This window comes from Pyrgilauda ruficollis, unplaced genomic scaffold, assembly GCF_017590135.1.
Source record: "Pyrgilauda ruficollis isolate IOZ18807 unplaced genomic scaffold, ASM1759013v1 scaffold22, whole genome shotgun sequence".
Classification (NCBI taxonomy): Eukaryota; Metazoa; Chordata; class Aves; order Passeriformes; family Passeridae; genus Pyrgilauda; species Pyrgilauda ruficollis.
In genome coordinates, this window is record NW_024521428.1 from 1,520,405 (window position 1) to 1,536,711 (window position 16,307).

The 16,307-nt window shown below is 39.2% G+C and overlaps 1 protein-coding gene across 2 annotated transcripts in view; it reads right to left on the reverse strand.

The window, feature by feature from the left end:
* Positions 1-2,194: 2,194 nt before the first annotated feature.
* NCK2 (NCK adaptor protein 2) overlaps positions 2,195-16,307 on the reverse strand; it is an 85,795-nt gene continuing 71,682 nt past the window's right edge. For both annotated transcript variants that reach the window (XM_041468524.1, XM_041468523.1), the window contains 2 exons: positions 14,071-14,792; positions 2,195-4,834 (listed from right to left, as the gene is read on the reverse strand). In XM_041468524.1, coding sequence (XP_041324458.1) covers positions 4,640-4,834; positions 14,071-14,792 — 917 coding nt within the window. In that variant the 3' untranslated portion in view covers positions 2,195-4,639. The remainder of the gene's footprint in view (positions 4,835-14,070; positions 14,793-16,307) is intronic.

Genomic DNA, 16,307 nt, shown 5'->3' on the forward strand with positions numbered 1-16,307 from the left:
AGGGGAAACATTCTATTTTCTAACAAGAAAAGACACTCTAAGAATGTGCCAGAAAAAAAAATTAAAAAAAAAAAAATAAAAAAGAGCATAGGGTTCCAGCAGCATGCAAAAGACCAGAAAATACTACAGTTTTAAGTATAGTATATATAAAGTATTTTGCACATTATGTCAATTTAGGTCAAAAACCATTATGTGTTGATTTCTCCAACAAATTATAACTATATCCAACCACATGAACACCCACCTAAAAAAAGAGAAAAACACAGCAAGCTATTGCTTTTGCAAGACAATGGCACAAGAACATATATTAGGCCTTGTTATCACATACTAAAGCTGGTGCACATTTGGGTTGCAATTGCAGTATACTTTCTAGAAGAGTATTGCACAACTGATTTGCTTGTTAGCCAAAACAGTGAATGAATGGCAGCATGTACTTGCATCCTTTCATTCATGTGGTACAGGTAATGCTCTTCAGGACTGTGCATGCTGTACTCTTGCTGGCTTGCACTTTTCCAACTTCATCAAAAAGGCACTGAATTTTGAATGTACTGAAAATAAAGTAGTAGGAAAGTTCACTGTTCCTAGAGCATTTTAAGAGATCAGTGTTACTTCAGTAATACAATTTTCACAGCTTATTGTATGTTAACAAGTTTCCATTTAAAACTGAGTCACCCCATCCCACTGGAGTAAGAAAACAGAACCTGTCAGATTCACATTGTAGCGACTGACCAAGTTTCATTTACCTCTGAATCACTGAATCAAACTACCTTAAGACCAAGAAGAAATTAAAGCCCTTACAGTTATTTAGTAGCTTTTGCCAAGTAAATTGTCAGACCCAGTTCAAAGGACCTGCAATCAATTTCCTAGTTTTTTATTTGTAATTTAGGCAAAAATCTGACTCATTTTTATAGGTGAAATTGTATGATGGCATTTTGAAAGTACTTCAACTTTGTGTTATAACAGAAGTTATTGTTCTAAGTGTGGAAGATCTCTATTTCCCCATAGTGAAACCATTAAACTATACACCAAACTTTATAGTACAGAAAAGCTGCAATAAAGGGTTGGAGGAACGGCTGTAAACTTTAAGGATTTAATACACACTCGTGAGACATGAAGATCTGAATGGAGAACACTAAGCAGAACCATTCAAGTGTGGAACTTCAGAGTTTGTTCATGCAAAGACATTAAATACCCAACTACATGTCTTCATTGCCTCTTCTCTCCATAAAAGCAAAGAGTAAGAAAAGGTTTTGCTTTTGTAACACAGTAGCTCCATGTGAGTTTAGCTGGCATGTTCTCAGTGCACTTATATATTAATCCTTTACTAATTTGTCCCCACCTAATATGTGATACCACAAACAGTCAAGATAACATCAAGTGGGAGCTTGTCATCAAGCTCCCAGAGCTGAAATTATAAACATGGATCTAAAATTTCTGTCACTGTGTGGAAAGTACAGCAACTGTTATGAATTCACAAGTCATTCACATTCCTCCAAAGACACCACGAAGGCAAGAAAACATTAACAGCTGTACAGGAATAGTACTTAGAAGTACAACTTATGCACCTGTATGAATCAGGTCAGATGGCAAAAGCCAGACTAAACACCATAAAGAAAAATCACAACTTCTACTCCATCAGAAATTATTTGAGCCTTTAATGAATATTGTAAGCAAAGAAATTCAGGTCACCATGACTCCGCTCATATTCTAAAAAAAAATCCCACCCCCCACAACAAGCTTTGACAAAGAGGCTCTAAGTAGTCAAAAAATAAAGGTGAGATTTTGTCAAATAATTGAAAGGTGAGTATAAAACAGGAAAATAATAATAAAATCCATGTCTACTGCCCCTTTAGGAGGCATATAGTACTGAAGATTATTAATGCTTAAGCCAAGTCCAACAAATGAGATCAAAAGGGCAGGAAAAGGTGGCAAAATTCATATGAACATATCTCAATAATGATGGGAACAACTGAAGAGCTATTAACGAGCTTGTTGAACGGAAAGCATGCTGATAAAATACAGCATGGGAAAAACCAAGGTGAGACTTGCTTGAAAAAAAAGAAATTACTCAAGCTAGTAATTTACAGGTCATAAACTAACTGCTTCCAAAACAAAGTACTTTACAATTTACACCTCAAGACACAGAAGCTGTTTACAGAAGATGAGGTAACAAAAATAAGCAAAGAAAATTTGATAAATCCATTAAAATATAAAGCATATAGTAAAACCTTCATTCAGATGTCTATTTGATTTAGCTCTAAGCTACTAAGACTAGAAAGGCGTTAGGAACTAAGAGAGCTTGTAAAAATGGACTCTAGAAAAAAGTGAAAAAAGATTGCAAGAGGCATATGAAGGCTCCTGAAACAGGAAACATAGGGAATATTTCCCAAAAAAAATGAACACGGGGCATGAAACAGTAATTAGAGTAATCTGTTTACTGAAAAGGTAAACCATTCCCATATATAATTTTTGCAAATACTACCAAGAGACAGTAAGACTGAAAAGAAATTCAAAAGCAATTCACTCAAACCTGAAAATGCTCATACAACATATAGCTGACTTTCTTAATATTATTGCCATACCCGGTACATGCTTCGACTCGCCTCAAGAAAAAACCAGGTATTAGAAGGCAAATCCCTACATTCTCTGCAGAATTCACTCAGGAGGTTTAAGAAGCCCACTGTGGAGTCTTTCTGTAGGTAAGTTGTAAACAACTGGTATTTCTCACCAACTTCCTAAGGAAAACTTCTGTCTTCTTAGAAGACAGTTGTGGGTAGGTGCTCTTCAGGATAATGCATGATCATTTTGGATTGCTCTGTATCACTGCTTTCTTTCATTAAGCTTTACCAAGCACAAGTGTCACTGCCCAATTTCAAGTCAATACACATACAGACAAATACATTTTTTAGTTCCAGTACAAGCTGTCAATTCAGAAAATCTTACAGAACTAAGATTTCAAGAGCGGTGGAAAAATAGTACATGCATAGAACTTCAGAAATTGTACTTGCCTCTTGGATCTGAGCAAGACTGCAGTTCACTGGCAAAAGTGCCAGTGTAGTCTCATGGCAGTGGCATTACCCAGTGGTAATGATTTACCCCAAAGCAAGTCAGACAGTACTGGTATCTGCTTAACCTGCACTAGAGTTATACACAGAGGTAGTTGCACTACTACTGGCTGAAACACAGAATAGGTAAGAAATGTGTTTTAACAGCAAAGAGGTACCAGGAAATAGGTCCATCTTGCAGATTTCATTAAAGCTATGAATGGACTTAATTATCTCAGGAACAAGAAACACAGAGCTCATTAGACACTGCCTCATATCAAAACTGTCCTCTGCAGTTGCAGATGATTTCTTTTTAGGCCACAGAAATTCCAAGACAAACAAATTCATTATTAACTCTATTTCACCTTGCTAAAGTAACACCAGGACTACCACCCAAGGATAAATCCAGTACTCCGTCATGACGTAATACCTTTTTTATTACAATATCCAAAAAACTGAGTATGCAAGATTTTGAAATCTCATGATCCGTTCTTCAATCTCAGGAATGTGCCATCTAAAGACTGTATATTTAAACCATAAAGGAGTTTAAATGTAAAGAAAAGAGAAAAATGCATTTTCGTCATAAACATTCTGTGTGTCTCTTCCTACCAACCACACCATCCTCTGTAAAACCCGAAGATTTCTTTCTGTAAAGCAAATATATATATAGTGTTGGTAGCCCACCCCACCCTGTCCCAAGATCAGTTTTTATTAATCTTCTGTATTAGTGTCAACAATCAGCTACAGATACATATAACTTTGAGAATTAAATACATAATCGTTTAATTCAAACAAGCAGAAGGGCAAGAGGAAAAAGCATTATGTGGATGGCACATTTGGTTGTAGATTACCGAAACATTCAGCCTTTACAATTCAATTATTCTTTCTCTAGTAATCAACTTTCAAATAAAATTTCTCTTTGTTGCAATTACAGACCAAAATACACTAGTTTTCTTTTACTACAATCTTACCATAGTAGTTTAAGAAGTACTATTACAAAATGCTTTTAATTAGTGTACTCTTTACGAAGAGTCAGAGAGGCAATGTAACAGCAGAGTACAGTGTAAGAGTGCTTCTAGGAACTAGGAGGTTTTGTATTATCCTACTCGGTAAGCGATATAGCTACAGAACTCACAGCCACACTGTTATGTCTACTCTCTCTCACTTAAGCAGCTGCAGCTTCAGTGCATTCAAACTGTGCCCGATGTCTCTGAACGGAGAGTTCTGCCTGCATGAGCAGTCTGAACAGATTAACACTGCTTTGAATTGAAAACGCCCCTCCTTGATCGGAGCTAACTATGTAAACGTACACAGGAGAGGGGCGTTTTGAACTCTGCTGGGAAGGTGAGTGCTCGCCATGGCCACCCAAGGGAAACTCTCAACCTGAAGAGAGGTGGTCAGAGGTTAACAAAACTGGAACACAAAGAGAGGCAAACAAAAAAAAAAAGGACAAACAGCAACTGACAGAGCAAACACTTTAGAAAGAGCCTATTCCTTAAGCCTGCTTCAGATATTGCTCTGCTCTATAAAAGTGAATTTAGGACCTAAGGCTTGTAAGTTATAAAGGCCCAGAGTGGCCAAGTCCATCTTCAACGTCACTGAAGTGCTTTCACAAGATATAGCTTTTCCCCGTGTTCACTGGTGAAGATGGGAGCCTTTTTGTAGTGTTCCACCAACTCATCCATAGTATTAAATCGCCGCTGCCCAATACAATAGACATTGTCCACGAGCTGCACCTTGAAATGTTTGTTCTTCCCCGATGCCTTTAGAGATACTGAGAAGTCACTGGGCTGTAGACAAGAATTGAGAAAGAAAGAAAAAATTACATAGAAGAGAACAAAATGACAGCATAATTTTGCAGTTTCAGGAACAAACTGTGTTATATAGTTGACAGTAATTTACATTAGCCACAGCTCGGTGCTTTAGCTACTTAAGAAACCCAATAGCCTATTATTCAATAAATAATTACCATTGTTATTAACATGAGCTGTTAAGTCAGTTAAGTGAAAGCTCCCCAGATGCACAGTCTGAAGTTGCCAATTACATGACTAAATTGCAAATATTATCTTAGTTACTCAATCTAGAAGCACAAGAATGTCAAGGAGAAGGGAAGAATTTTTATAATGCAGGTCTTCCTCACTAGAGAGCCCTGGAGAAAACAATTACTGCAATATTGCTTGGGCAAGATGGAGAAAATTCCCCATTTCGCTTTTTTTAGAGCTGTGACCACTAGAGGGCCATTCTTGCTTTGCATTGCAACAGACAAAAACACATGCACCTTTTATCTTCATTACCACATGCATGGGGAATAATTTCTCCCATTGAGTACACTTTGTAAAAAAAGACAAAGCTATAATAGAAAAACACCGTACAAATCTCACCATCACACCACTACTCACAAAAGACAGAATTTATGCACTAATTAAGTTACTCAGGACATAACAATTTCTAATGATAAATCTCTTCATCCTAGCAATCAGTTGCTTTAACAAGGAGAGCGCTGTCATCCAAACAGCCAGAATGAGACCATTCTACTTCCTTCACCACATGCCACCATAGGAGGGTAGAAAGGACACAGTGTCCCTTGCTTCCAGCTGAACTCAGTCTCCAGCCACCTAATGCTGCTGTCTGGCCACAGAGATGGTGTAGAAGCCTGGGCAATAAGGATTTAATGTGCTGCTATCTATGCCTCAAATACCAAGGACCATTCAAGCAGGCAAGTTAGAAAAGGATGTGGCTGGAAAGGGGGAGATGTGCAGAGGTAGGGCAGCACCCTTCTGGGGCCAATTTTTCTGTTCTGGTCCATGGAGACCACGAAACACAAAACAATGCAGGCTTGGGAATGGGGTCAAGGAACAAGCAAGTCCAGCAGAGGGGGATCAAGACCACCAAAAGACCCTCAAAGCTCCCCCCATTTCCACAGAGGTCCAGAACAGTACCCATGCTGATTCATTTATGTGAAGAACAAGAAACCTAATCCCAGGGAGGGGAAAACTTATCTATGACCAGGCAGCCCCACAAAGCCTTGGTGATGTGCTGCCCAGGCCCTTGATACCCTGTTGGGTGGATTGATCCTGGATCCAGAACTGCAGATCTCCTTTCCTCTGCAATCTGACTTCCCTTTCACTTTCTCTTTCTTCCCTCTTTTCTTTTATTATCGCTCTTACTATTAGAGAGTAGGGGCAAAACATGAATTTCTATGCCAACTGTGTAGTTTGCTAATAAAAAACTTCATGAGCTTCTTTTGAACCCTTGTGGTTTTTGCCATTCTTTGATGAATCTTGGGTGCTCCCTTCCATGTAGGAGGGGGATATGACAGATGGAAGCATGGGCTTGCCCTGTGAGTGGGGTATGGAACTAGGTGTCACCAGCCAGCAGGAAAATGAATAAAAAGAACATACTGGAGTTTGTAACATGCACTTAATGGAGTTAAGTAATGCCTGGTGCTACTCTGGAGGTACTGCTGCAGTGTCTCAGCCCACTGAAGGCATGGCTTCAAGCACAAACCACTGAAGGCACGTGCCAGGCTTTTGACACAACCTTACTGTGTCCCTCGGTCTTTCCCCACCACACCACTGGCTTTGGCTGGGCCAGCACTGCAAACCTGTGCTTGCCCAGGTTAAACAAACCCACCTCTCTCACACCACTGCCTTAGGAACAATCCTGAGGACAGCCACGGCACAGCAGAAGACCAAGTGGAGGGGTCAGGAGCCCTCACATGCTACTGCTGACACCAGACTTCACAAAACCACACCCTGAGTCCTCTACACTCATTTGTGAGGGGTCAAACACACACCAAGCACATACCCAAATAAGCTGGAGGACAGCATTTTCTCAGATATGCTGTCTTTATTCCTGCAATAAAACAGGTCTCTGCCCACACATCCCTCATGTCCTGCCTATCCCAAAACCTCTTGCATCGCCCCTCACCTGTCTTAACACTAACACTTTCTCTGTCTTCCCTGTGACTCCATGTGCCCTGCCCACAGCAAACAAAGCTCCTGCCATGCCTGTTGATCTGGCTCTGGTCCAACTCAGACTTGAGGCTCAGCTTTGGGCAGCAGCTCTTCTCCTTTTGTACTGCTAAAGGCAGCAGCAACATCCTTGGCCTAACCCTCTTCTACCTCAAGCCACTACATTCCAGATCAACAGGCACCACTTCTTTAAAAATTATTTTAGGTAACACCCACAGGATAATTACTTGTTCCATCTATAATCCAGGGTCACTGGGCCTTGACCGGGTCAGCACAGGCTCCATCAGGAAGGCTTCCTCTGGCATTGAGCAGCCACTGGCTCAAAATACACAGAACACTCTCTGAGACTGCCAAGAGGGGACTGGGAAGGGTGGGAGAAAGTGATGGAAAGAAATGTGCATAAGAGTGTATCTTTGGGATTTCCAGTGCTCCACCCAAGATATATTTTGTGCCCTGTTGTCCATCCCTAACTCCAAGTACGAAAACTGCTATTTTAAGCCAGCTATCTCCGATATTAAGCCCTTGCCTCAGCAGCATCATAAAGAAGGCTGCACAGAACTCACACCAAGATTGGCTTATTTTCAGCACCTACCCCACTGGATTAAAGCTAACCTGGCTGTACAAACACTTTGCTATGGTTAAAGTCCTGAATGAAGTGTGGACAAACCCTCCAGCAGCCATAGCCACACAGGCCTGGGACCTGGTTCCAGTGGAATCTCCATAGCTCCAAGCAGAAGACATTAAAGAGTAACAAAGCACAGGTCTGCACAAAGCTCTCCAGAAGCTTTATGACCCTGGGCTCATGAATGAGAAATTTAGGGCATGGGCAGTGTGCTGATCACTGTGCCCTGAACACAGGCAAATCTGGAGGGTCTCACCAAGGACAGACTGAGGCAGCAAGTACAGATTACCCAGTTAGGATTCCAAAAACAATATCAAATCTTGCTAAGTTCTGCTGCTTCCATGATGCCTACACCAAACAAACACCAGCAACCAAAAGGCCCTCAATTAAAATAGAAGAACTTACAAATGGGAAGTTCATAATCTGAACTAAACATTTTTGTTCGTTTGTTTTAGGAACAGGAAACAATGTTATGGCAGAAGTTTAAAAATAAGTTGAAATAATCACTTTGCTCTCAAAAACTTTTTAACATTTTCTGACAAAGCTGTTTTTAGCATGTCATAATTATGAGTTTTCAAAACTCCTTGTATCTGTTAAGTAACATTATTTCTAGGCCATAAAGGATGTGCTAATGACACACAGAGAGATGCTGGACCTCTGACCTACTGTCCTATGACCCAGGCACTGGCCAGACTTCTGTCTTGGGGAGTTGTTCCACACAATATATTAAATACTCTTTCTGCCAGTTTAATTATAACCTTAGTGAATGAACATGTCTGGTGAACTATTGTCTATTCTCCACAGCCCTGGAGCCTGCTAGTTAGATTGATACATAAGTAGAAGACTTTATCATATTTTCTGCAAAATATGTTACAAAGTTTATTTTTTCATTATCTGATTGAATTTAAAAAAATGTAAAAAGCGGAAAGGCTGATCTAACTCTTTTGAGAGTCATCATCCGGTGGAAAGAGATGGAAGAGCTCAAACAGCTGTTGCAAAAATCCTGAAACCCTTTATTGGTCTCAGAGCAGTAACTTCCATAGGACTCAAGAATGAACAGCAAAAGCAACTGGAACCTGTTTTTGTTTTTATTTCGGTTCCTTCTTGCCCTAACAAACACAAATTCATTAAAAGTACTATTTTTTAAAAATTCAAATAAACTATTGCTCTTAACACTTTCATTTCAAAGTATGCTGGTTCGATGCAGTTTGAATTGGTTCCCTGCTGTCCTCCTTGGATTTCCTCCAAGTCTGTTTATTTTATTTACTGTTTAAGCTATTCTGTTCTAACTGCTGGCCAATTTTTCTCTCTTCTCCCTCTTAAATTAATTGCTACATTTGGATGTTTACACACTAACTTTTCCAGGAATAAAAGACTCACGTACACCAGAAGTAAGCTTTAATCCCTCAAGTCTATAGAACAGTTGATGATTCTGCAACAGAGTTACAGAGCATAGCTTTGTGGCAGGGAAACTATGAATATTTCTGCATCACCATAACTAGAAAGACCTAAACCTGAAAAACCTAACCTGAAGTTAAATCAATTCCTAAACCAGAAAATAAAAGATTAGCTCGAATGCACCTACGGTCCAGGTGTAGTAGTACTTTGAATTGCTTTCAATTCCTTTAACACCTGCTTATATCTAGAGATGACCATGAGCTAGTGGTGCCTACAGCATGTGGAAAACAAATGGTAGTAAGTTGTTTCTTTATTTCTTTGGTGAGGAATTGAATGATCTTTAAAAAAAATTTTTGAAAACTACCACAAAAACAAGTGATAAAGCAATATAAGGAAAAACAAGTGAAACAGAAAAAAACAGAGTTCTCTCTTCACATTGAGGAATTTGAGAATGAAATGATAATTTTATCCTTTATAAATGGCAAGGTTATAAAAAACAGTTCCCTCTGAAAATCTTTTACTGATCCTGTAACTTATTTCAAATTTTCCCTTTCAATCCAATTCCGTTTGCCAATGCCCTTTCCCCAAGAAAGATACTGTCACACACTCATTCTTCAAACTATTCCAGACTCTTTGAGGTCCCATCAGTGAGCCTGTCCTGGGGCTCCCCAAGTCCTTCCACTTCCATACTCAAGTTTTCTCTCACTTCTCTTACTCAATCACCCAGCCAAAAAACTCAAAATAATGGCTCAAAGATCTAACGTCAGGCTGGAAGGAGCCATCTGAGAGAGTTAATTCCTTTTTCTACCCCTTCTGTTTCATTTGGATATAAGCAAATACCATTCTCCTCCCTATGTAACGGTCATGTTCCAAAATCAATATTACACAGGTCACAAATATGAATTGGTTTCATCGATCTTCAACTACAGCTCAAATAAGATTTCTGTTCTTCTGTTTAAAATAAGCCACTAGGATATTTCCTTATGCCTGTTTTCAAAGAAAAACTTTCTGCTCATGTCTGCTGTACTTACCAATCACTGCATGTCACAGAACATGACCACTGTTCACTTTTTAAACAGTTGCCACATTTCATTGCTTCTATCCAACAGCTGCAGGATTAAAACCCCAGGAAAACATGGGACACTGAATGCTATAGAATTAGCACCTCAAACAACATACAAACTCTGAACCTCTGCCTCATCTTTCTGTTGTCATTATTGCTAGACAAAGAATGGAGACACTAAATGTTCGCAAAAACGGACAAATCCAATCGCACCTACAATCCTCAGTATCACTTTAATATGCCTAAAATCATCATCTTAAAACTATACTCTGCAACTCTGTTAAGGATGGGTTACTGTAATTTGAATGCTGTGACATGACCAGCAGAAGGTAGCCATTACTTCCTAATGAATAACTGCTCCTGAAATCATCCAAAAACTTGCATAGCTCACTCATAGTCTGAGAAAAATAACACCTTCTCTGCTTCATGAGAAGACCTCATAGGACTACAAAGCACTGGTGTTTGCCTGATCGCCAGTTTCACACCCACCTGCAGAGGACTGCAAGGGGCCCACAGGTTCTGACAGAACTCCCTTTGAAGTTTAAGGGTGTCTGCAGCAAAGGCTCTGCTCAAAGCTGGAGGTGACACACTATTGCTTCCTGTTAGCTGCAGTACTAGTTAGAACACATGTTTCCTAGTGTCAATCTGAAAAAAACAACCCTCTCCCATTCAAATTTTCTTCTGTACTCAGTGAAATCTGAGATCTTCAAAGCATGACAATCACCCACCCAACCAAGACCACCAGTATCAGCCAAGACCTGTTCATCTTGGGTTAGGAACTACACAAAGAGAGCAAAAATCTGACTGCTGAAGAGCCTGCAATCCAAAAAGTGGCTCTACAGAGACTGCACAGGTTAAATCTGGTGGTTTTTTTCAATTTTTTGTTAGTTAAATGAGACAAACCTGAGGTTTCATTAACCTAGCAGCCTGCAACAGGCAGAACAACTAGTTAGCAGTATTTCTAACTAGGCATGGGCCCAGTTCTTTTAGATCTCCAAAACTAAGGTGACATTACCTAGGTATAACACAGTTGGCAAAATCGTTATCAGTAGGGAACTGTGCCTGTTACATAAACTATGGGCTTAAATGGTTCAAACAAGTTTATGGTTCTAATAATAGTATTTCGTAATTAATGAAGATAATCAGCCTCCCAGCTACCTTAGAAAGTTCATCTCAGGTTATTCTCCTCTATGGTAGCATCCTCTAGATCTAAGTCTTACTGAGGAAAATATTTTTGGCTAAAGAAATCTAGCTGTGAGATTAACTGGCAAGTTAAACCTAGAGAAATATTGTAAAATCTTCCAATTACTAACACTTGAAAAGCAAAAACATGACAGTCTCATCAAGTGAATACCGAGTAATACAAACCTTCATCTATCCAAGGACAGCTTTTCATAGCTCAGTAATGAGCAAAATTGAAATCTAAGGAAAACTTTTATGCAGACCAATTTTTGTAACTATGGTGATGGAAGGCTACAGAAAACTCTAAAAGAGGTCAAAAATCAGGCACAGGATTAGGAGCATGACTCACAGTTTTATCTATGGACCTTTCTAGAAAGGAATAAACCCTGCATTCCTAACGTTACAGGTGAGTTATCAACACAGTGTAGTGGGAAGTGCTGGTCTGGTGGTCAGATGAGCAAATCAGAGAGCTGACAACTTGGCTCTGCTCAGTCTGTTCTCTCTAATCAAGACCATCTGCTCACATTGTGAAGACACTCCTGGTGACTTTTAGCCACAGCATGAACAACCTCTGTAGTCACATGTGTGAAATACAGCAACTGTCAGAAATTCATGAGTCATTGCTAAACCCTTTCTTTATTCCATACATAATAAGTTTGAAATAGATTTTTACGATCCTTTTCTCAATGCTAGCAAATATGCCCATTCACTTATTATATCACTTTGGGCACTCCAGGGAAAAAACTAGCAATCCCCCGTGTCTTATAATTCACATACATAAACACACTTTATGATGGAATGATACATAAAGATTAGGGCAGATGAAAGTTTGAGATGCAGTAAATTATTTCTTTAAACCTAATAAAAACTAAAACCCACATGCAGTACTAATACACAGAGGCATTTATGTGCATAACTGCAGTTTTCTAATTGCTAAAAAAAGTCTCAAATATAGGGTTTGCAAGACCAGATAAAGAGTACAAAAAGCAGGAAAAAAGCTAAGTTCCTCAATTTAGTGCTTTTTTCTTTTCCTGCAGGTGTGCAAAAAACTTGCTGTGATATGAACTGAATAAATTTTCTGTTATCCCACTAAGTGTTAGATGCTAGAAATAGTCTGAAGAGCACATTCTGAATGAATCTTTTTGTACTCCAAAGCAATGATTTCTCCAGCAACAATGCAGGCAAAAAGTTTGAAACTGCTTTGAATGCAAGGATTTAGTGTTATGATGTCAGATTAAATACTGTGTTCTTTCAAGGTAGTTCATTTACTCCAGAGATAGAGGCAGAATCTTAAGAGCTAGAAAAGCAAGCTGTAGCATAGTGGTCACTGTAAGGTATCATGTCCTGAGAAATGGGTAAACATATTTGTATTTTAAGTAATGTATTAATTTTAAAACTCTCCTTCTGGCACTGTCCCAAGAGATGAAAAGAAATTGATAGCTACAGTCTCAGGATAAATCACAATGCAGCCTCTAGATCTGAAAATGAGCTTCGACCTGCTACACTGACATGCCAAGAATCCACCACATCCAGTATGCCTCTATCTGACAGGATGTTGATAGAAAAATAATGTTGGGAAAAAAAAAGGAATTACTGTAATTTAATGATTACCATAATCCTCCAGTGGCTTTCTACATTTTACAAGACTGTGTGTCCCACGTCAGTTTTTTTTTCTGTTGACTAAACAAACTTGATTCCTCTCAGCCTCTGTAAATCAGTCATGATTTCTGAATTCCTATTTTTCTTCCTATCTTCCTCTAGTTTATTTTTATTTAATCTCTAACTTTTTTCCTGTTCTCCTGTGGTTTATTTGCATTTGCCTTTGTTTAGTGATTGCAATTAAGCAGAAATAGGAATTCAATAACACGGAGCTTCAAAGAAAGGGTGGTTCGATAGCTATCATGTTTTTTGCAGAGCAAATTCATCAAGGAGAGGTGCCTGAAATTTAATCAGACAATACTGTCTTCAGATAAAAATATCTGGGACTGTTAAAAAGTTGTACTTCGTCAATTTTCTCAATGTTATGTATGATGTAAGATTAAAATCTGTTACCTTTTCAGAATCACAGTCAAAGGATATTTAATTTTAGTCCTTTAACTGTGAATTCTCTGGCCTCAGCACACATGAAAGTCCTCTCAGCTGAATTTTAAATCTGAACTTTCAGAATGGCATGAACTATACTCAGATCCCTCTGATGCCGTCAAGGCTCAATTTACAAGGCATATGAGCTGCTGATTTGACCCTCTCTGTTGCATATAACAACTTTAACTAATGGATATAATAATAAATTCACCTTATTACAAACTAAATTATCAAGTAGATCAAAAATACATTAAAATGGAATTTTAACTAATAAAAAGACTATGTAATTATTAAATTAAAAGCAGAAGAGAACTGACCAATGCAAAGATTCTATTTGAAAATAGCTTTAAGATCAAATCAACAACCAAATTTTCAATCACCTAGAATTATTTTATCTTGTAGTGGTCTAAATTTGAGGATTGCATGAGAAACACATGAAAAGCTAAATGGAAGCCTGAAATAGTTACTTGATTGTCCACGAATTTTAAAAACCCCTGGATAATACAGACCACAGCTGTTAAATTTCAGTGTAAATGTCACTGCATTTCACTGACAGACCAATTCTCACAAGGAAGGAGGATATTGGTTGGTAACGCTGAAGCCTGCTCGCTTCTTTAAGGGTGAAAAGACAGGAAATCTGTTAAGTGCCGTGCTTGCTAACCCATGCATGGGGGGTTACAAACCTGCGGGCTGAGCACCACTTACCGAAGATTCACTGTCTCTAACAAGGAAATCTCCTTCCACTCCCCTTTCGTTCAGGGCACATTCTGCTTGGTGCCGGGTAACGTTCCCGTAATACCACTCTCTTCCAGCAAATCGTCCGGTAGAAGATGGTCCTGTGTAGCTTATCTGAGGTGGATGGGAAGTGTTCATGGAAGGACCATCACTAATGATTACTACATAGTTTTTAGGAACAAGACCGATTTGCCCTCTGGAATTTTTACATTTCCACCATTCTGGGTCATTTTCTGGCTTTTCAATGACTTCCATCGTTTCCCCTTTTTCAAAATTGAGCTCTTCATCTGTGACTGAGCTGAATGGGTACAGTGTCTGAACGATGTGGAGTACTTTGGTGCCCTGGCCGTTACTCATGGAAGCGCCTTTCCTAAGGCTGAGAAAGCTGGGTGAATCTGCAGTCGCCTCCTCAACCTCCTCTACCACATAGTTCGATGGGAACCAGCCGATCTGTCCATTGTAGCTCCCTCTCCACCAGCCATCACTGCACTTCTCCATGACAATCACTCGGGACCCTTTAACGAGGGACAGCTCATCCTCCCTCTCGGCAACATAGGCAAATTTCACATAGGCGGGAATGTTAAGATCGTAAATCCGGTCGGCACTGCTGCCGTTGGAAGGGTACTCTGCGTCTGTGCTGGGAGTGGGGGAGGCGTCTCTCGCACTTGTCTTTCTCTTGGTTTTTCCCAAGCCTGTTAAAGACAGAAATGTAAAGTGGTCACTTGGAATGCTTGTCCCCAGACTGCAAAAGCTGGATGTGGTGACATGCTGTATCCTCACTTCAACAACACTGCTAAATGGAGATCTCTTCTCTAATACTACATAGTCAGGACATGGCATCACCTTTAAGAGATTCTCGTTAACATCCAGTTGATGCACCATTAGGTAATGAGCAATTTGTGTTATAATGACTTCTCTTCTCAGAGGGAGCAGAGTTTGAGCACACTTAAACACAGTGATTTCTTCACTGGGAGAACAGCAAATCACTGAAACTGATTCTGAGCTTGCTGCTATGTATCTTTAAATTCCAGCCAAATGACCATGCCTTTTAATTCTGGAGATGACTTCAATTTGGCCCAAACAAAAAGTGAAAGAAAACCTACAAAAATTAACAAGCACAGAAATAAAAGCTTCTCTGCAGACAGAAGTAAAGTTTCTCTGCAGCAGACTCTGCACTCTTTGCTCTGGCAGTACACAGGCAGGCATTACTGCAATTCCTTCCAACTGCAACCTCTCTTCCAAAACCCACACCTCTTTCCAAAACCCACATTTTAACAGCAGAAATCTGATGGTGAGGAAGACCATTTGCAAGTGTTTCCCCATAATCTGTAAATTCTGGTGTCCTGTCATGGCTTTAATTATAGTGTTAAATACAATGTACAGAAGAAACAACAGTAACATTGAACACATTTTTTTTTTTTAATTAGAGAAACCATACTAATGTCTGTTTAAATACAGAAAAACTGCACAACACTTGTGTATATACAACTTGGTATACTTTTCAAAATTTTGCAGCAACCCCTGCTTAAGCTTAAATATAAACAAAAAAATAAAGTGAACAAGTAGCCCTCTCTTGTGAAATTCACTTATAGAATTTCTGAAAAACAAAAGATTATGTCACAGTATAGCACAACCAAGCAACACCCAAAATGTCATGCAAGGGACAGAAAGCAAAACCATCACAGAAATATGAGCATTTGTACTTTTCTCCATACTCATAGACCCTGGGTGGCAGGGTGAGAGATTTAGTTGAGACACAAGAGCACACATGCTGATTATAGAATACTTAATGGAAGGAAAATAAATAATGTACTTTGTTTTTGTTTCTTCAAATAATCTGAAATAAAGACATGCATGCTATTTTGTTTTTAACTATTCAGGCCCATTCAATCCAGACACTCCACTGCCAAAAAGTGTGTTTTAATATATTTAGATATATACGCACTTGCATATACAAAGGGCATCTTCAGCAAAGCTGTTTGTTCACCACAAAACTTCATGTTTAATTCACAGTTATCTATACAGCACAGACTAACAGTGCACACGCAACAATGCAGGGATTGCTGTCTAGAAGGGTTAAAAATACATTAACTAATACATGGTCTTATGGTCTCAAAAGATGGCAGAAACTTCTGATGATCCTAAAGCGTTTCCTGACCTTCCCCAGCAGGGCCTTGTTTCCTGCTGGAGCCTGCTACATCCTATTG